At 33.5% G+C, this 22,491-nt stretch overlaps 2 protein-coding genes across 2 annotated transcripts; both read left to right on the top strand.

The window, feature by feature from the left end:
- The first annotated feature begins 5,235 nt into the window (after positions 1-5,235).
- Positions 5,236-11,313, top strand: LOC123654159 (esterase FE4-like). The gene is made up of 3 exons (XM_045590082.1): positions 5,236-5,406; positions 9,254-10,527; positions 11,125-11,313. The coding sequence occupies exons 1-3, from the start codon at positions 5,269-5,271 to the stop codon at positions 11,294-11,296; spliced, it is 1,584 nt and encodes a 527-aa protein (XP_045446038.1). The 5' UTR covers positions 5,236-5,268; the 3' UTR covers positions 11,297-11,313.
- A 3,002-nt stretch (positions 11,314-14,315) lies between these two features.
- Positions 14,316-16,913, top strand: LOC123654576 (esterase FE4-like). Its single transcript, XM_045590475.1, has 3 exons — positions 14,316-14,495; positions 14,837-16,110; positions 16,554-16,913. Exons 1-3 carry the CDS (start codon positions 14,316-14,318, stop codon positions 16,726-16,728), a joined length of 1,629 nt encoding a protein of 542 aa, XP_045446431.1. The 3' UTR covers positions 16,729-16,913.
- Positions 16,914-22,491: the final 5,578 nt, after the last annotated feature.

Genomic DNA, 22,491 nt, shown 5'->3' with positions numbered 1-22,491 from the left:
CAGTGTAGGCCTATTGTGCAGAAGCTTTACTTCAGTCGTGGGGTCTAAAGCACTCGTTTTTTTTTTTATCAAAATAATAACCTATATTGATACAATGAAAATTGGATGGATTCTTTAATCAGATAAAATTTGAAATCCTAAAAATGACAAGTTATTCGTTGCATGTTATTTGATATAATTCAGATCCACAATAAAGTGAAAATACTTTTATGACACGTATAATCAAACAAGACAGTTTAGCAAAGATAATTTAAGACACAAAATTTAATATCATCGAATAAAAATATTGAAGAGTAAGCGTTTTCTTGTTTTATATGCACTAAAAATTCGTATTATTTTAATGTCACTTAGAATAGACATTATAGTTCAAGCGAACGTCACTTCAGGAGTAGTGGAATAAATTTGTACGAGAACGCATAAGTTGATCGTTCTTTTTGTTTAGTTCGGCAGAGTTGACTTCTCTGACTGACTGATATGGTACGTAAAGGTACTCAGTTTAAGCGCCTTGTCACCTGAAAAGTAAATTCTTCACCGATTTATTTCATATTTATTACAGAAAATTCTAATCATATCATAAGAATACTCAACATTACAATTCATTAGACAACTTAAAACGCCTTTGGCCAACACGTAACACCTATATTAAAGAGAATGATTAGTACATTTAATGACAAATAAATGTATCAAATTAATAATTTAAGGGTATAACAAGAGTATTTAAGGCTCTCCTGTAGTATAATACACCAAACCTTTATGCAATTAAATTGCAACAAATTAAAACACCTGTCTGAGTGTCTTAGTTCAACCGCTCTAATTTATTATGATTTCATTGGTCAAAGGGCATAGCTAAGCTAAGTAACAACGAGGGATTTCTGTTTTCTTAATGGAAATATACTATAATTTACGAGTAGATGCTAATTCTATTAAAAAATTAAATATATAAAAACTTTAATCTTCTCAAAATACTACTCAAATCCTTTCCGTATCCATCTTTGACGCTCTTATACTTAGTACTTTGAAGATTAGTTTTTGAGTCGCCAGTGATAGCTGACTTTGCATCTCCGTCTGCTATGCAAATGACCAGCGAATCAATGAAGGGTCCTCACCGCTCCGCTGACCCCACGTACTCGTTGACGGGTTATGATTACAAATGACTTTGTAATTTATATTATAATTAGCATCTTTAATTACTTTCAAAGTCATTTTTTATTGAAGGCTATTTTTTAATGATAAAGATAAGATTAATCAAAAGTGTTCAAGTTGAATTTAATCTAGCTCCGTTATTTCATATACATCATGGGCAAACAAGCGTACCTGCAGTCCACCTGATGGTAAGGGGTTACTGTAGCCTAACAACTGAGGTAGGGCACAGCAGGAATTTCCTGCTCAAAATATGGAGCAGCCCGACTGGGGTATTATCTCGACCTTACAGAAGATCACAGCAAAATAATACTGTTTTCAAGCAGTATTGTGTTCCTGTTGGTGAGTAAGGTGACCAGAGCTCCTGGGGGGGATTGGGGATTGGGTCGGCAACGCGCTTGCTATGCTTCTGGTGTTGCAGGCGTCTATAAGCTATGGTAATCGCTTACCATCAGGTGAGCCGTACGCTTGTTTGCCGACCTAGTGACTTAAGAAAAAAAAAGACAACTGCAACACCAGAAGTAGACTTTTTTCAACTGAGGTAGGGCAAGGCAAGACATACCTTACTCAAATCTCGAGCAGTCCAATTGGGGAAGTACCTCGACCTTACAGAAAATCACAGCTAAATAACAATGCTTTCAAGCAAATATGTTCCTGTGGTGTGTAAGGTGACAAGAGCTTCTTGGGGGTATTAGGGGTAAGGTTGACAATACACTTGCGATGCTTCTGGTATTACAGGCGTCTTTAGGCTACGGTAATCGCTTACCATCAGTTGAGCCGTACGCTTGTTTGTCGACGTAGTTTTATACATATTAAAGCATCTCATGCGTGTCACTGACCCTACCACCGACTCCCTCCAGTAGCTCTGGCTACTTTACTCACTACAGGATGACGGGACTTGAGAGCAGAATTATTTTTACTTTACTTACTACAGGATCACTATTTGAGAGCAGAATTGTTTTCCTGTGATCAGTCGAATGTTATTTTTTTATAGCATACTAGCTGATTAGCAAGTTGAAGTGGCAGTGGGCTGGTCATCTGTGTCGCAGGACCGATGGCTGTTGGAGTAGACGGGTCTTAGAGTGGTGACCGCGTCTTGGCAAACGCAGTGTGGGACGTCCTCCGGCCCGTTGGACCGACGATCTACGTAAGATTGCCGGTGTAGGCTGGATGAGGATTGCGGAAGACCGGGATGTGTGGCGCGAACTTGGGGAGGCCTATGTCCAGCAGTGGACTGCGATAGGCTGAAGTGTGTGTGTGTAGCCGACCCCGCAAACGTAGTTCCCCCCCCCCCTATAGCTTAGGGGTATGAAAAATAGATGTTGTTCGATTCTCATACCTACCCGATATGCATACGAAATTTCATGAGAATCGGTCAAGCCGTTTCGGAAGAGTTTAACTACAAACACCGCGACACGAGAATTTTATGTATAAGTTATAACATATTATCTTTAAATTATTTTAAATTCAGAACAATTCAAGAGAACCTATGAGCCATGTAATGTAATGAGTTCGTTGAAGGAAATAGAAAAAAGCGCGTGCGTACAAAGTACACATGTCAGAAGTTAAACTTCTTTGGCAAACTAATTTTTAAGTCTCGTTTATCTTATACAAATCTAAAGCTTTAGATTTCCGTTCCAGCGCCATCGACAAAAACGTTGCCGTTACATCAAAACGTTGCCGTTTCGTCCGTAAAAATTTTACCCTCATGTCTTTAAAGAAGTTTCCCTTCAAAAATGTAAATCTATCAAAAACAACAATTAAATTACGATTGGGTGTAGCAGATGCCTTCTTGTCTTTATATCATAGTTACTATCAAGAAACCTATGTTATCTCTTAGCTCCATACAAAGAGTTTTGTAAATACTCCACGAATCTATGTAAAATGAATAAAATATTTAAAATTCAGCGCTGGTCGGGTTCGGGGCGGTCACGCGCGGAATCGGGTTAAAATTCAACAGTTTTCGCCTTTCATGTAATTTATTCAAGTAAATTTGGACATGCGACGCGATGATAAAATGGCTTGTTTAGTTGTCCGTCGAGTCGGGGGTAGAATTTTATATAAGCCTAATGGTTAAGGGGACCACGAATTTACAATTACATTTTGTATCTTTTTCAATGTTAATTAATGATTAATTATACGTCTCGTTTTTACTTTGTCTTTTTTAATTCTAATTAATTTTATTGTGAATGTAGGGATGTTACCAGCTTAAATGCAATCCTTGATATTTACAGCTAAGCGGCGTGGAACATAATTAATTAAAAAGGCTCAATTTAAATTACATTCAAAAATTACAAAAAATAAAATCGATATGGCTATTAATTTTTATTTTTATAAATATTTGAACAAGGGTCATATCAAAGATAGAAAAAAATGCCAAAAATAAAAACTATTGACAGAGTTGCAGCGACTATAACATAGACTATAATGTATATGACATTTGACAGTTTTACTAGCACAAGTTACGTTACTGTACAGTCACTACAAAAGAAAAAAAAATAAAAAAAAATCTGACTGATATTTTACTGAGCGTCTTTCTAATTTCTATCATTAGTGAACATTTGTGCACTTGGTTTGCACGTCACTAAGATGTATAAAAAGGGATAGATATATGTATAAAAACTTTATTGCAGTCATTACATTTACAGTGAATAATAAGGAAAAAAAAGAAGAAAAACAAAATATACAGAAGTTGAGTGCACAAAGGCAGTCTTATTGCTATCAGCACCCTCTACCAGACAACCTATTGTAAATGTAAATAACAAAATAATAAAAAAAGGTGACATTAATCGACTAATCGAGTTACACAGTAGTGTATACTAGCAAAGTTCCAAGAACAAAAAGTGGAAATAATTACAGAGCCTACAGCTTGTGCTTTGTGAATTTCCAATTATGTACTCGCATGAAATTCGGCAATCCAAAGATTTGGTTATCCAAACTTGTCTTTTCTTATAAAAATGTTTTATATACAGTCATATACGTTATAAATCCTTAATATACTGAGGTCATAAAAAAAGTGTATGTGTCAACTCCGACGCACGGCTGGAGTTTACTCCTTCAGATCGACTGTCTAAATAGGCACAAAAACGTCTTACTAGTCTAAGAAAAAGATTAATACCACATCACAAAAATAAACGAATCCGGGTCCTGGTTTGAAAAAAAATATGAGGAGTGAAATTTACTGAAAGAATGACCTCGTTACGTTTTTTTGCGCCATCTATCGGTACCTAATAGTATTTCTATAGATGGCGTTATTTGATTCGTTTATATACCATGTGATTTATGTATTAAGCTTTTTCTTAGACTAGAAACTCAATTTTGTACCTATTTAGAAAGTCGATCTGAAGAAGTAAGCTCCACTCGTGAGTCGGAGCTGACACACAAACACACACTTTTTTAATTATTTATAGCCTATTATCGGAATGCTATTAAGTTTCGACAGATGGCGCATGCTTATAGATGACGTTACGTTTTCTAATAAGGCCATTTATCGGACCCTTTTTGGGTTAATAACCTTATTGGGTTCCTATTAATATTTTTCTTAGACTAATAAGCCTTTTTGTGCTTATTTAGACAGTCGATCCGAAGAAGTAAACACTAGTCGTGCGTCGGAGCTGACACACATACTTTTTTATTACTGCGTGTACCGATTTTGATGATTCTTGTTTTGATTAAAATCTGATGCTTGTCATATGGTCCCATTAATATTTGATTGACATTTGATGACTATTTTTTGAATAATCCGTGATAATGCGTGTTTCCTTGAATATTTTATCGTGTTTTTACTTTGTAAATTTAATCTAGATCTGATAATCTCCTTTTAGCTTAGGCACAGATAACCGGGCACATGTTAAAGATATTTTTTTTCAATTTAGTTAAAAAAAATTGATCCATCACATTTAAACACAATAGGTCAAAAGATGCAATAAATATAATATAAAACAATTCAATAATGTCGTCAAACTTATATGAGTTTGTTTTAAATATTGTGGAGAGGACAGATAAGTGCATGATAATAACTTTACTTATTCACCAGTTCATAACATACCGCGTCGCTAACATATCGTTATAAAAATGCTGAGAATAAAAAAGTACAGCAAGAAGTTAATATTGTTTACGTTAGTGATAATGAATATAGTGGACCAACCAGCGCCCGAAGTTGTGATCGAGCAAGGAATTTTGAGCGGTAAAATAAGCGCAGATGGGACCACTTTTGAATACGTCGGTATTCCTTACGCGACTTTGAACAGCAGCATCAGGTTTCAGGTAAAAATATTGTCTTCGAATGTTTAAAGCTTCGATCATATGAATTGTGCTACGTTTCTTTTAGTAAAACTAGATACTTTAATATTAGTCTAAGTAAATCAATATGAGATAGTCTATATCACCTGTTATGGATCATTACGAAATATTTATGTTATGCTGCTTTAGTTTGCAATAGATACTAGAAATTAGACGTTATTGCAAATTGCAAAAAGCTAAAAATTAAAATATTACTGATTTTGAAATCAAGTTGTTAAAAATTGACTGAGGTGTAAGAACCAAGAAGAAGTTAATTTTATTCCAAAATTTATAAATACAATAAAAAAAATAGCAAAATAAAATTATAAACAAGTATTTTGTTTAATAATCAGAATATTAATATAAATTATAATATAAATAAATGAATAGTCGAGGAAATCTAAAGAGAAGATTTGATAAGATTACACAAAAGCGAAAAGTCTGCTTGAGTATTTTAAAAACCTTGCTAATAAGGCCGAAATAAATTGTTACGTAAATATTAATATAAAATTAAAACCAGAAGTGACCTTCAAGCATCAACCCTTGAATAATGTATAAGTAAGCCAATTATTGTTAAATTTCTCTGCCGATGAAATGGATGATTTGTTTCGACAGGAAACGACAAGAAAGTTCATTGTTTATCGTTCCGTTCCATAAAATTTCTCATAAATAACAATTAGTTAAAACTATAGAATTAAATTACTTTTAAATGTATAGAAAAAAAATATAATGTATATTTTATCTTAAAACATGAATTATGAACAAAAATATTAAAAAAAAACACTCGTATAATAAAGCAGTAGTAAAAAATTATTGGCGAAACTAATATAATTACGTGATATTTATCTATTCAATTTTTTTTTTTTTGAAATATCCTACTTTGACGCCGCGTTGGCGCAACGGTTACAGCCATGGATTGTACCTGTTGTGCTGGCGGTTGCGGGCTTGATCCCCGCACATGACAAACATTTGTATTGGCCATACAGGTGTTTGCCGTGGTCCGGGTGTTTATGCAGTCCTTGTGGGTATTCCCACCGTGCCTCGGAGAGCACGTTAAGCCGTCGCACAGTAGGACATAACCGTGCGTACCGTCTCAAAAATATGTAACTTTTTTGTTGATTGAAGTAAATCGCTGAAATTTGGTATGTAGTGTCTCCAGAGTACATACAATCCAATAATGAATGTATCATTGTCAAATGTTTAATAAATAATATAAAATAAAATAAAACAAAATAAAAATGTATTATTTTAATATTAAACCATAATAATGGTTTGGTTAAATTATTGAATTATAATTTTATAGTTTTATGATATATATACCTATTTATATACCTATTTTATGTTATTTTATGTTACATATGAATCTTACATTTAAATAAATGACAAATATATAATAACCCACTCCAAAAATATGTTTTGCAAATAATGTACGAAATTATTTCGATTTAAATAGCTAAGAGGTTCTTAGCTTCCTCTAACAATTTCTTGGATATAGTGACTGATGGTTTTCTGATACTTGATATATAAGGATCTGACGTAAATAGAAGACCATGAAATACGTCTTCGTTTGTTGCGGACCTAGAGCATTTTCTAGCATGATGCAATCTAAATTTTTTGTAATCTTTAGAAACGTTCTTTAGTTCGGTTAGATTTGGTCCACCGATCGTTAAACGCTGTTATAAGCGTTTTTTGAATACGTTTCACAATTAATTCACTTTTTTTCAGACGACAAATGGTGGTGTTGTTCTAAGTATTTTTGAATATCTTCTGATTTTGTTCCATGGTCAATAAAAAATTTGCATAATAATCGTCGAGGCACAACAAATTCACTCATTTTGTTTTTATTTTTAACTACTTTTTTTTACCGAGGTTGGTGAAGACTATATTATGTTAAAGCACACTAAAGTACTGGTAAATGACAACGTAAATCAATAACTTTTATACTGAAATTTCGTGTGAAAAAATATTACTATCTAGTGTCATTATCAAGTTCCTAACCACTATCTATGAAGGTGGTTAGTAGTAGGTAGGTACTGATAATGTACACTAACAACTATAACTAGATACCACTTGCTACCTTTTCCTTCACCGCGATAGAGAAATACTTATATATGAGATACTATATGAGAAACATGTAATTCACACAGTGATAACAAAACATTAACCACATCTGACCGCATGATTAAAAAATATATATTACATACATTACCCAATACATTACCCAAAACTCCCACTTTACCTAAAGATTGAGTAAATAGATAATATTGTTTAAGAAAAAAAGGTCAAAAGTGATCTAAACATCCAAAAATCTCATTAATCAGAACTAAAATAATTTTTGGAATATTTTGTATTTTCTCCCCATTACCCATTTTTCGTTTCATTTCAAGGGGGGCAGATTCGGACACTCAATTTTTTTTGCCCTGACTTTTACATTAGCTGCTCTATACGATGGTATCAAAATTACGACATGGGCAAGACACCGCTAACTGTCAAAAGTCTATGCAAAGTTTCTAATAAGGATAGAATATTAGGTCCTGAAATAAAAATTCTTTACTTCCCCAGGTTTCACATAATGGTTCACTTAAATTATTTTTAAATCGAGTACTTCATCACCATTCTAACCATATATCACACTTACAAATTTGCTGGTAAAGTAATGCAAATATGACCATGTGAACTGGTGGAATTGTGTTCTACATAATTGACATAATTTTGAGCGTCAACTTGCAAGCCTTATACTAATACAAAAAATGAGAAATAGTGTATTTCAACTGCTATATAATATGCATTGAACATTCAGTTAGACATATGCATTAACAAAATATTCTCGTAGTAGGGAATATATCCGCCAACCCGCATCGGAGCAGCGTGGTGGATTAAGCTCTGATCCTTCTCCTACATGGGGAAAGAGGCCTATGCCTAGTAGTGGGGATATTACAGGCTGTAGCGTATCCTACTTTACCAGTACAATTATTTATCGTCACTTTACATGGTACGCTTGCTGGCTTGCTTATGCTTGAGCAGTAGTATACTGATCGCCCTCAGGTCACATTGAATATTACATCAGCATTACCGGTAAAATTAAAATATTTCCGTGTCTGAAATTGTTAAAGTTTCTATAGGTTATGAGAAACTTCCTGCATCTAAAGTTTCACGTAAACATTGTTGCTTGCAGTTAATTCCATTACAACACTTGCGCTGCTTTTACATTTGCCTCTACAGTAATAGTAATCGAAATTTTAAGCTGCCGATTTTTATACTATTGCAATCAATACAGTGACTGCTATAAAGTATTATAATTTACACTTTTGACAATTTTTTGTATTTATTTTCTTTATTTTAGTTAGCTATATATATGTATGTTTATGATTATTACTATTTTCATTATTTCTTCTGTTTTCTACTAGCCCGCTGCCGCAGTTGGTAGTGACCCTGCTTTCTGCTCCGACGGTCCTGCATGCATATCGCAAAAAAAAATGCATATAGCTATACCAGTCGGCTGTTACCTATATATAACACAAGCATTAAGTTGGTTACTGTAGGAACAGACGACCGTGTGTGTATTTGTAAATATTTTAAAAATATTTAAAATTTTCCAATAAAGAGTTCAGTTACGTCTCTTACTTAGACCACAAACATAAGAACATTTTTTGCTTAAGTTAATCTAAAAGTAAATTAAATGACGTGATTCGATATATTTTTTAATATATAATAAGCTATTAGCAAAATCAATTTTTTTATTTTTAATCAGCGGTGATTAACAATTGGAGATAGCCGTGCAATTATTGATACAGTAACAGTAGCTATTTATAAAATTTATCACTTGTTTCAGGCTCCTGGTCCACCGCCAAAATGGGAAGGTATTTATAAAGCAATCTACGAAATATATGAATGTCCACAATATACTTTCCTTGGAGTGATCGGCTCTGAAGATTGCTTGAAAGTAAATATATACGTACCTGCATTTCCAAAAGCGAAACCTCACGCAGTTATGGTTTATATCCACGGAGGCTCATTTATTCTGGGAAATGGAGGCAAGCTTATCTATGGACCGGGTTTTTTAGTACAAAAAGATGTCATAGTAGTCACGTTTAACTATAGACTTGGGCCCCTCGGTTTTTTATGCTTAAGGATAAAGGAAGCTCCAGGAAACGCTGGGTTGAAAGATCAAATAGCTGCGTTGAAATGGGTTAAGGAAAACATCGCTGCATTTGGAGGCGATCCTGATAACATAACAGTATTTGGCGAGAGTGCTGGAGCTACATCACTTTCGTTGCTATTATTAAGCGAAGCTTCTGCTGGATTATTTAACAGAGCAATAGTTCAAAGCGGATCGGCATTTTCTAACTGGGCGATAAACAGAAAACCTGAATTTGTTGCTAGTTATCTTGTAAGCAAACTTGGTTACAATACAACAGATCCAAAAGAAATATACGAAATATTTTCTAAAATGAATTACAAAGAAATAACTTCGATAAATGCAGATACACCTATTGATCTATTTTTTAAAACACAAATTCTTTTATTACCGTGTATTGAAGCTAAAATTCCAGGAGTTGAACCAATTTTAACTGACTTACCTTACAATATTATCACACGAAATCCGAAGAATATTGATATTATATACGGTATAACTAGTAATGAGGGTTTGATAGTAATAGCAGAGGAGACTGATAAGAGTATTAGAGATAGGAGTGTGCGTCATTTATTGGGATCAGATCTTAGTTTTGATTCCGAAAATGAAATGATCGAGGTAGCAAATAAAATACACAAATTTTATTTTGGTGAAGACGAAATTTCCTTAAAAAAGTACGTAAATGTTACAAATTTATACTCGCACTTGTATTTTGAGATGCCAGCAATTTTAGAGAGCGAGTACTTTCTTCAAAACGCAAAGTCAAAAGTGTATAACTATATTTTTGATTACTCTGGTGGGAGAAATGTTCTAAAACTTCACAGTACCTATTGGAATGAACCTGGTGCTAGTCATGGTGATGACCTATTTTATGTTTTCAAAGGAAACCTAGTTCCATATACTCTATTTGAAGAAGATAAAAAAGTTATTCACTTTATAACGGAGCTGTGGACAAACTTCGCAAAATATGGGTTAGTAATAATTTTTTACATAAGAATATTATAAAAAGTATTATAACACTTTTTTTTCTAAGTCTTTTTATGGTAATTGTAACAAGTAGTATGTTTTGATGAAGTTGCTTAGATCCAATACAATTGTGTTTGCTCGCAAATGAAAAAAAATCGACTTCAATTAAGTACATCGACAAATAATACAACGTAAGTAGACAAAAAAAAAAATTAACAAACGCACTAGTCGTCACTACGGTTTTCGAGGGTATCCCTCGATTTCTTTGGGATTCCATCTTCAGATCTTGGTTTCTTTATCATGGTAACACACTTGGGATATCTCCTTTCCAGCAAAAAAATTAAGAATGTAGAGAAGAATGTAAATAATTATCAAAATCGGTTCATAAACGACGAAGTTATCCCCGAACATATATATATATATATATATATACGGTCGAATTGAGTAACCTCCTCCTTTTTTGAAGCCTGTTAAGAAGATACTGGTAGACTTTTCTCTTTTTAAATTTTGAATTGTAAATGAACTGCTTTTATACAATAATCGCAATATAGACAGACCATTTTTTATACCTGGAGTGTACTTAAATTAATTTTTCTTTCTAGTAATCCAACTCCAGATAACAGCGAGCTACCAATAAAATGGTCACCAAGCACAAAGGAAAGATTAAAATTCTTATACATCGACAGTAAACTAAGGATGGGTCCAATGCTGAATCCTGAGGCCTATAATTTGTGGAAACATATTTGTGAGAAACATCGAAATTTTAAAATATAAAATTCATAATTCTTTAACTATCTTTTTTTTTTTAATTACCAAACGAAATCTTCTTCCTTTTAATAGGTAATGGCTCGCAAACGAAAAAAAAAACGACTTCAATTACATCAACAAGTAATACAACGTAGGTCGAAAAAATAGTCAAATGAAAACGCATTATTAGATAGAACTCGAAAAATAGTTGTTAGATCTCAAATAAATTTAAATGACACCAAAGGACACGCACCTCCTTTCGATTAATTTTTTTTTTGTCGCAATTGGTCCACCCAGTCAAAAGTTCCGAAGTAACTAACATACATAAAAAATACACTCGAATTGGGAACCTCCTCCTTTTTTGGAAGTCGGTTAAAAACTAAAGTGTTAAAATCAGTCAATTAATTTGATCTATAGCGGAATATCTTCGATTTTTTTCTAATAAAACAATAATTTTATTATTCTAAAACTATGATCTAGAATTCTATAAAAAATCTACAGATGGTGAAAGTTTCAATTTATTGTATTTAATTTTATTTTTACATCAATTGTATTGTAAAAACGCAACTAAATATATTCAAATGCTAAATAGACATTTTACTTATAATCTGACCTATATTGTCGCTTAATGAAAGTATGCGTCACTGACGCATTCATTGTTTTGCGTCACGTTGAGTTCCTTGGCGTGGTCAGTGCCATTGATTGTCATATTAAACAATTTTCGGAAAATGCGTAAGTTTTTTCTGTCCTTATATCATGTATATATATTTAAAACATTATTATGTTTAACCTTATGATAAAGACAGTTTTTATTACTAATTGATGTACTGTGAATGTTTTGAAAATGTTAATGAAATATTATTGATTTTCTTAATTATTAATAATAATATTGACCTCGAACTTAAGATCGGCTGTAACATATTTCAACTCGAAACTAAGATAAAACAAAACAACGTGAATACTCAAGAGATACCTTTAAGTTTTCTCATTACTTAAGCACAAGTTCGTTGAAAATAAATTATAGTGTGGTTTAGATACTTCAGTACTTTATCTGATGATATAAAGTAAATTTCTGTATCATATACGACATATGGGATTTTGGTAGAATTATTAGGCTACGCATATTTTTTTTAAAGTGAAAATTTTATTTTATCGTCCCAAAATGTTTCGTTCATTTATCGCATGTCGCACCATGTCGTGTTACAGCTGGCCGCGGAGTAGGGATAACGTTAAAGGCGCATGACCGGCCAGCCAAGGCCAATATGGCGGCGCCTATAGCTCTTATCAGCTGACCGTGTAGCATTTATAATTATTCTCACTCATTCTTGCAAGTGTTCCGCGATCTTGTGTGTTTTGATCTGTGTTAATACATCTAAATGTTTTCATTCAATAAAGTTTCACTTGTATCGTGATTTCATAAAACCACACATTTTTTTTTATTATATTAACTATTTAGCTAGTTAACGATCCTTCTCAATAAAATCTACTATCTGAATAATGTATTTTTTAAAAGCTTTTATTCAACTTGCAAGCTTTTATATCATGTAAATTGATTAATATCGTTAAATGTCGATAGTAAAAGTTTTAAACAAAAAGTTTATTTTATTCTTTTTAGCGTATTCAAAATAAAAGCTTGTTTTTTAAAAAGTTTTTTACCTTAATTTTTATTTGGATTATTAATTACTATGTTTATTTCATTATGAATTACTGTTGAATATTTTCACTTGTTAAGAAAAAGCATTCGAAGCTTCATCTACGCTGCTTCTTTGTCCTTTGGTGAATGTATTATAAATAACTGAGAATTTCTTGCAACATTTCTTGCAATTTTCTTAGAGATATATTTATGTAACGCAAAGGCAAAGATAAATTTTAAAACATCCTGAAATTCTTGTGAAGACTAAACTTACTTAAAAAAAAACGAGTGTGCTTTAATCACACGACAAGTAAAATTCTACACAATAGGCCTGCACTGTGTCTTAGATATACGAAACGTAGCTGACTATGAGAGAAAGAGAGAAAGAAATATTTTCTCGCATCTCTCTCTGTTTCTCCCTTCGCATCGCTTGATCACACTTTTCGTAACGCCCTCGTCACGCATCACCAGCTTATTCCCCAAGTCAAGTTAGTAACTTCAAAAATATTTGACGACTGGTCAAGTACTGCTTTTTTTGTTTATTAGTTTCTACAAACAATTAGAGAGCAAAAAAAATTAACAAAAGTATTTTTTGTGAAAGTTTTCGGAAGTCATTTTGTTCTTAATAACAAATTTCACATAATAGTTGTAAGAGTCACAATTTTATCTCAACATATAGAAATAAATGGGTATATCTCTTGTAATTCAAGCGGTTATCTTTGGCGTCATTTTTTATCAAAATTTTGATTGTATAATATGTTTTGATGTTACAAGGGTCATACTTGACGGTACACCGATTAAATTATCGTTTAAAATACTACCGATTTTATATATTTACATTGCATTAATACTATTAATTTCTTCAATTTATTTTTGATACATCACTGCACGATTTTATATCTCTGTTTACTGTGTAAAAATAAAACACATTATAAATATTGAGAGAATATGTCTTTAATCTAGTATTAAGTTCGTTGAACGAACTAATAAAAAGTTAATTCGATAAATTGGCAATAGACACGTTAAATTAGCAATATATCGCGAGAAAGTAACAAAGCGATTCAAGGCGATCCACTGATAACCATGACGTAATACAGTTAAACAACACGTCAGACATTAGTCAAGCGACGCGGCGTCCACGCACCGGTCGTGTTAGTGCGGTCAAGGTTATTTACTTCTGATTCTAAATAAACCGAAGCTTAGTAACAAAACAAACACGAGAAAGTTTTAAATGTATTACATTTGATTGTTACATTTACTGTCAGAATTATTTCACACGTAGTTGTATATGAATAAACGTCAAAGTAATATCGATTTTGCCATTTCACGCTGTGAGCTCTAACATTATTTGGGAGTGTTATCTATAGTGTTGTAATGAGTATTTTAATGTGATTTTAAATATAATGTAAGACGATGAAGTACCGAAAGAAACTAGTTTTGTTTACATTGGTGATTATGAATTTGGTGGATCAGCCGGCCCCAGAAGTTACGATCACGCAAGGGACTTTGAGCGGTAAAATCAGTGGCGATGGAGCTATTCTCGAGTACATTGGCATTCCATACGCAACAGCTGATAGCAGTACGCGATTTAAGGTAAATGTTTTGAGATAAATTTTAGATTATTATTTAGTAAATATATTTATTCGTTTTATACATATGTATATTGTATATTTTATAGATTCTTATGTTATTTAAATTTACCATAAATTTACTTATTTGCTTCTTACTAATTAAAATATTTTAATTTCCTTGCCTTTTTTACTTCGCATTATATTTAAATATTGTGTAGCATATTTGATATGTTTATTAACTTGTACTCATTATGTATCTCAGTATGTGTGTTGCTAAATAAATATCAGATGGATATTTTTCGACAACCTAATTTTGAGCAAAATAATAAGTAAGTTATTATTATTATTATTTTTACTTTTCAGGCACCTAAACCAGCTCCATCTTGGGAAGGAGTGTACAAAGCTGTAGATGAAATTCATTTCTGTGCACAAAACTCTTTTATAGGTGTAATAGGTAGCGAAGACTGTTTAAAAATAAACGTATACGTACCAGCAAAGCCAAAGACAAAACCTTTAGCTGTAATGGTATACATTCATGGAGGTGCTTTCATACTTGGAAGTGGCAGTAAAACTTTATTTGGACCAAGCTTTCTAGTAAATAAAGATATAATTCTAGTCACATTTAATTATAGGCTTGGCCCTCTGGGTTTTCTTTGTTTAAAAACCAAAGAAGTACCAGGTAATGCAGGATTGAAAGATCAAATAGCAGCTTTGGAATGGGTTAAGAAAAATATAGCCGCCTTCGGAGGTGATCCTGATAACGTAACAGTGTTCGGTGAGAGTGCTGGTGCAACTTCACTTTCAATACTAACAATAAGCCAAGCTACAGCTGGATTGTTTAAAAGAGCAATAATTCAAAGTGGAACATCGGTATCTAATTGGGCTATAAATCGAAGGCCTGTTTGGGTTGCTAGTCTCCTGGTTAAAACTCTTGGATATGATACTGAAAATCCTCATGAAATATACGAAATATTATCCAAATTGAGTGATAAAGAACTAATTACCATTGAAGCAAAAAAACCGTTAGACCAATTCTTTGACACACAGCTTCTTCACTTACCTTGTATTGAGGACAATATACAAGGAGTGGAACCAGTTTTGACTGACCTACCTTACAATATATTGACTAGTAAACCAAGAGACATTGATATTATTTATGGAACAACAAGTAGCGAAGGTCTATTTTTAGTAGCTTTAGAATTTAATGAAACTGTTAGTGAGAGAAATGGGCGTTACTTATTTGCTTCTGATCTTACTTTTACATCTAATGCAGAAGCAATGAAGGTAGCTAAAAAAGTAAAAGAATTCTATTTCGGTGATGACGAAATAAGTATGAAGAAGTACCGTAATGTAGCAGAACTGTATACACAACTGTATTTTGAACTACCAGCAATTTTCGAAACTGAATACTTAGTTGAAAGAATCAAATCAAATGTATACAATTACATTTTTGATTATTCTGGAGGACGAAACTTTATGAAAAGTCGAAGTAGCTACAAGGATGAAAAAGGCGCTTGTCATGGAGATGATCTATTTTACCTTTTTGATGGTTATATATTACCTTTCAGAATTAATAAGGAAGATTCAAGAATAATCGAATATATGACTAGTATGTGGACAAATTTCGCTAAATATGGGTAAGAGGTTTCTTTTACAAAATTCGATTTAATAAAAAAAAAGAAAAGAAATTATTGTATATGAGCACGTTGTAAATTTTTTAACCCTAATATAATAAAGCTATTTAGATGAATCTATAACAATCAAAAATTTATTAAATATATCTCGAGATTCTCCCTCCCTTACTTCGTTGCAGGCAGGGTACCGAAAATACTAATTCTATATTTCTAGTCTATGATTTAAATTTTACAAACATAAATTTGGTTTTGCACACATTATACTCCTTGGTCAAAGTAGTTTCGAGCAATTCTTTCATGGTCACAGATTTTTTTATCGCGTTATTATTGCCATTCTTATGTCTTTTTTTTTATCAAGCCGTCACATTAAAAATTGATTAAAGTGGAAAAAACTCTTTAGTGTGGCATAAAGTCATAATCCATAAAATTTTCAATTTTATTTTCAGTAACCCAACTCCAGAATCAAGTGACCTGCCAATAAAATGGACGCCGAGCACTAAAGATAATTTAAACTTCTTATATATCGATAGCGAGCTGAAGATGGGGCCGATGCCTAATCCTAAGTCTTATCGGCTTTGGAAAGATATTTACACTAAATATCGCAAGACTGATATTAGATAACACGTAATAGACAAATAGGTAAATACTACAGTATTTTTGTACTGTTGTATACAATGATAATTTATTTAGATCAATTTTGATCGAAATTAAATAATTTTAATGATGTCTTTTTTAAGCACACGTATGTAAGTGTCAATTTGTTTTGTAGTGTTGCTTTGAATAAAGGTGGTTGTGTTTTATAAATATAATAGCTTTATAATAGCTTTATTTAAAAATAAACATTTTAAACAAATGGTAACAATTACAAAAGTTCACTTATGCATAAGGTTAAATACACAAAATTTTTTTGAGTTCAGACTGATCATCCTATATGGATTATAGATATAATCTGTGTTAAGGATGATCAGCCAACCTCTCCTATGCTACAATATAATTTTGGCACAAGTTCTATAAGAAGGGGTAGACATATTTACAACTGATACAATCTTAAAAAGTAATAAAGCATAAGATGCTGAATAAGAAATCAAGTATATTTGAGTTAGTTAGTGTATGTGTGAGTGTAAGTGTATGTGTGAGTGTAAGTGTATGTGTGAGTGTAAGTGTATGTGTGAGTGTAAGTGTATGTATGTAAATGTGTGTATGAGTGAGTGTGCGAAAGTGCCTAAGCTAGTACATGTATCAGTTTAAGTAGACAAAAGTCTACAGCTTTGTCAATTTAAATAATGTAGGTACTAAAATAAAATAATATAAGTATATGTAACTCGTATAATTTGTAAATAAATATATTTTATAATACGTAAATATAATAAGTAACTATGATTGTATTTTTAATAATTCTTCTGTCTCATCGTAATTTTTATCTTGTAAATAAGTAATCACAGCCTGCTTGCACTTAACTCTCGTCAACCCATGAATAGAAATCGCGGAATTGATCTTGTTATAAAGAAAAGGTCCTAGGTAGCAACAGAATCTTTTGATGAAATTATGTTTAGGTTTTATTACATTACATATTCTATTTTTACGCCTACTTGAAATAGGAACATAGGAAATCCTTTTATGCTGGTATAGAATAACATTCAAAATAAACAATTTTCTGACACTGAGGACGTTGCAATCCCTATATAATGTCTCCGTGGGAAACCCACCCACCTTCAGAATGGCACGTTGGGCAACTTCAAGAGCCTTGATAGATGTCTTTGCAGCACCACCCCAAGAAGTAATGCAATAGGAAATGATTGACTGACATAAGGCATAATATACCTGACGAATAACAGCAGAACCGGCTATATATCGTAAATGTTTAAAGATAAATAAAATTTTACGAATCCTACCACACAATAACTCAACGTGTTCCTTGAAGTTTAAGTGTTGGTCCAAAAAAACACCTAGATATTTAATTTTGCTAGTGGAATTAATGGTTGGGCAGTCACAACTTAGATTTGAACTGTTTGCGCAAGAATGGACTTTAATAATCAATGGAGTAGTAGGCTGAGTTGCGGATCGAATTGAGAAAGTTAGAAAATAAGTTTTAGAGATATTTAGGGTCAGATAGTGAGAGAATAACCATTCAGAAACTAGATTTATGCCAGCTTGAGCTGTAGATTGAAGTTGAGACCAATTATTACCAAAGAAGGTAAGAGCAGTGTCATCAGCGAAGGAAACAATTCTACACCGAGGTAGGTAGAGGTTACAAAGATCATTTATAAAAACCAGAAATAGCGTAGGACCTAATATGCTACCCTGGGGTACGCCGTATGTGATTGGTAATTCTTCACTATAATAATTTTCAATTTTAGTCTGTTGAGATCGCCCCGAAAGGTAACTACAGAAAAATTTCAATTGATTTCCTCTGACACCCATCCTCTCAAGCTTTCCCAAAAGGAGATCGATAGGAACAGTATCAAAAGCCTTTGCAAGGTCTAAAAATATCGTGAGTACCTTATCTCCATTATTTAGATGTTCCACAATATTGTTCGTCAAATCTAATACAGCATCCGAAGTGGACTTTCCCCTTCTGAAACCGTATTGACCAGGAGAAATTAAATTAAAATGTTCAAGATAAGCTGTAAGTCTATTGCACGCCAATTTTTCAAGTACTTTTGACAAAGCCGGAAGGATCGCAATAGGTCTATAGTTATTAATGACTTTCTCATCACCACTCTTGAAAACGGGAAGCACAATTGCTCTCTTAAATGCAACCGGAAAAATGCCATCAACGAAACAAAGATTAAAAATATGGCAAAGTACAGGGGCCAACAGACAGGAATATCTTTTTAGTATGGTTGTAGAGATATCATCCCAACCAGGAGCTGCAGTAGATTTTAGGGAGTTAATCAATACAATTATTTCATCTACATCTGTTAGCTCCATAACAAAAGAAGACTGCCAGTGTTCACGGTTATTAAAATTTTTAGAAGAAGATAATAACAAGTTGTGTTTAATTTTGTTTGCAAGATTAGCTCCTATATTAACAAAGAATTGATTGACATCATTACAAACATGTTGAGGAGAAGAATCACCAAACAATAATTTTGAAGACTGAGTTCTAGTTTTAGAGGTAAAACAAATTTTATTCAGGGTATTCCATAAATGTTTAGCATTGTTACCAGCTTTACTAATTTCATGAGAATCGTATACTCTTTTAGCCTTTTTCAAAATTTTGGAACAGAAATTTCTGTAACGCTTATAAGTAATTTTAATTATTTCATTATCAGGATTTTTTTTTAGTTTTAGCATACAATAAGTCTCTGTTACGCATGCATCTCAATAAGCCTGGTGTAATCCAAGGTTTTATGATTCTTTTTCTATTCGGTATCTTCCTGATGTTTGAATTTTTAGTCACCGCACTTCTTAGAGAATAAATAAGACTATCAGTAGCCTTATTTGGATCAGATATGGTCAAAAATAATATATGGTCAAAAAATATATTGCTTTATTACAGTGACCTGTGCTAGACCATTTGATACCTCTTTTACTGATTCTAAAAGATGAAGTAGTCAACTTAGGTTCGTTCGTTCAAAGTTTACAATATACTGTAAGTTTCAAATGAGCTATGAACAGGTATGCAAAAATGAAAAAAAAATAGCTTTGACTATAGTATCGACAACGTAGCGTTGGCGCTACGGTCACGACACTGGCTGTTGCGCTAGTGGTCGTAGGTTCGATTGCTCTTGACAACAATTTGTATTGGCCATAGTCTATTGCCGGAACCATACACTAGGGTATTAATACTATCTTCTACTTTAAACCGACTTCAAAAAAGGAGGAGGTTACTCAATTCGACCGTATATATATATGTGTGTATGTTCGGGGATAACTCCGTTGTTTATGAACCGATTTTAATAATTCTTTTTTTGTTGATAATGGAATCCCAGAGAAATCGAGGGAAACTCTCGAAAATCCGCATAGCTTTTTACTGGATGCACCGATTTTAATGATTTTTAATTTAATCGAAAGCCGATCTTTATCATGTTGTCACATTTAAATTTCATCGAGATCTGAATACAACTTTTGGAGTAACCTTTGATAATGCGTATTTACTTGACTATTTTTTCGTCTATCAACTTTGTATTACTCGTCGATATAATTGAAGTCGGTTTTTCTACGTTTGCCTGCAAACACAATTATGTAATTCCATTTCAAATTACACATAGTTATTATATATATATAACTATACATATATTCGAGCCTTCATAGTTTTATTATAATATATTATAGAATTTAATTACTAATAATCTTCAATTAATTATTAATTATGATTAAAATTTCATTTAAGTTCTGTGCCTTGAAGACCTTAATATTTACGTCATCGTAACTTTATACTTTCAGACAAAGCTTTTCTGTAAAATTAAATTTTACCTTTTAATATAGTAATAAACTAAATTAATCTAATTAATAACTTATAAGATTTCTTAATTGGAATTCATTTGTTTCAAGTACGTCTCTTGCCCTGTTATGAACGAAAGTATTTTAAGAGAATATGGATATGTCAGGAAAAAAAAAATATATTCAAAAAATATTATTATTTTAAGTGAGGTAGGGCACAACACGAAAAAGTCTGCTCAAAATCTGAAGCAACAGGACTGGAACAGTTCCTCGACCTGCCAGAAGATGACAGCCAAATATTGTTTTCAAGCTGAGTTGTGTTTCTACGGTAAGTAAGGTGATCAGAGCTCATGGAAGGACACGGGGTAGGGTTGGCAACGTCGGACGGGCTCTTGCTGCCGAGTGTCGTAAAGGCCATGCTCGACAGCTCTTGCTTTCTCTCTGATCGTGGCAGGCGGCAGTCTCCTTCAGCGAAGAGGTAATGACTCAGAAGGAGACCGCGGAGCGGGCCAGAGAGGAAGATGCCTCTGCTAGTCCACTCCGGCGCAGACGTACGGGGGCAAGGAGGAGACGGTTTGACCACCTCCTCCCCTCTCGTAATGATGGGGTCATTGGCCGATAGTCGAGAGACTTCGGCCGGCCGGATGACACGACCCACACGTCTGAGGAATGTTGTTGTGAGTTAGGCCACCCCACCACTGTGCTGGGGCCCGGAGGTTTCGTCCAGGCCTACCGCCGGGGCGAGGTGGAGGTGGCTCTGAAAAGATATCTCAACCTTACGAACAATCGCCGCCAAATAATACTGATGTTACCTGGTGTTGTGTTCCTGTGGTGATCAAGATAGTCAGAGCTTTTGGTGATGCTCCGTGTTGGCTGCGAAGGGAACGCTTAACGTTCTCAACCCTCTTGTGATGCTCCTGGTGTTGAACAGTCCGTATCTTACGGCCACTATTTATCATCAGATAGACCGTACACTTATTTTCTAACAAATGTTTTTTCTAACAAATCTTTTCGAAAAAATGGAGCCTGCTCGTATTGAGAAATATAACAACAGAAAATGTAATTTTTTTTTTTTACTATTGGTAGTGGCGTATCCACAAAATTATAATAATATTAAACAAGCTAAAAAGTTGAAAAGATTGAAAGCATAAATGACGTCTGTTATCGAGTAAAAAGGTCAGCTTCGTCATTTTATAAGTAACTAGCTTTTACCCGCGGCTTCGCTCGAATTGAATTTTTTTGTAATAAAAAGTATCCTCGCTTCAGCCTGTAATATCCCACTACTGGGCATAGGCCTCTTTCCCCATGTAGGAGAAGGATCAGAGCTTAATCCACCACGCTACTCCAATGCGGGTTGGCGGATATATTCCCTACTATGAGTAACGATCGCTATCAGGTGTAAATGATAACAACCGGGAACGACGGCTTAACGTGCTCTCCGAGGCACGGTGGGGAGACCCACTAGGACTGCACAAACACCCAGACCACGGCAAACACCTGTATGGCCAATACAAATGTTTGTCGTGGGCAGGGATCGAACCCACAACCGCCAGCGCAACAGGTACAATCCATGGCTGTGACCGCTGCGCCAACGCGTATCCTATGTTAGTTCTAATACCATGCCATGATTACGTGAAACGTGTGTGTTTTTGCGTGAAAGCGTAACAAACAAACTTAAATTCACATTTATAATATTAGTAGGGATAATAAAATACAAAGACAATGATTAGAGTTAAAGAGGCTACGGTAACGTTTTACCATCGTGTGGGCTGGCCGTGCGCTTGTTTGCCGACCTATTTCTATAGTTACTTTTTTTTTCAATTATTTTATAACGTCACGAAATTTACCTATGTAGATAAACAAATAAATAAAATTAATTGATTGAATTTATTTTAATTTTTATAATTTTCAAACTATGTCAGTTACGCTTATGCTTCAGCCTGTAGTATATGTAGCCTACTGCTAGGCACGCGCCTCCTTCCCTATGTAGGAGTAAAA

Source organism: Melitaea cinxia, chromosome 6 (assembly GCF_905220565.1).
Source record: "Melitaea cinxia chromosome 6, ilMelCinx1.1, whole genome shotgun sequence".
NCBI lineage: Eukaryota > Metazoa > Arthropoda > Insecta > Lepidoptera > Nymphalidae > Melitaea > Melitaea cinxia.
Note: the sequence above shows the minus strand (reverse complement) of the source record. Positions and strands in the feature narration are given on the sequence as shown.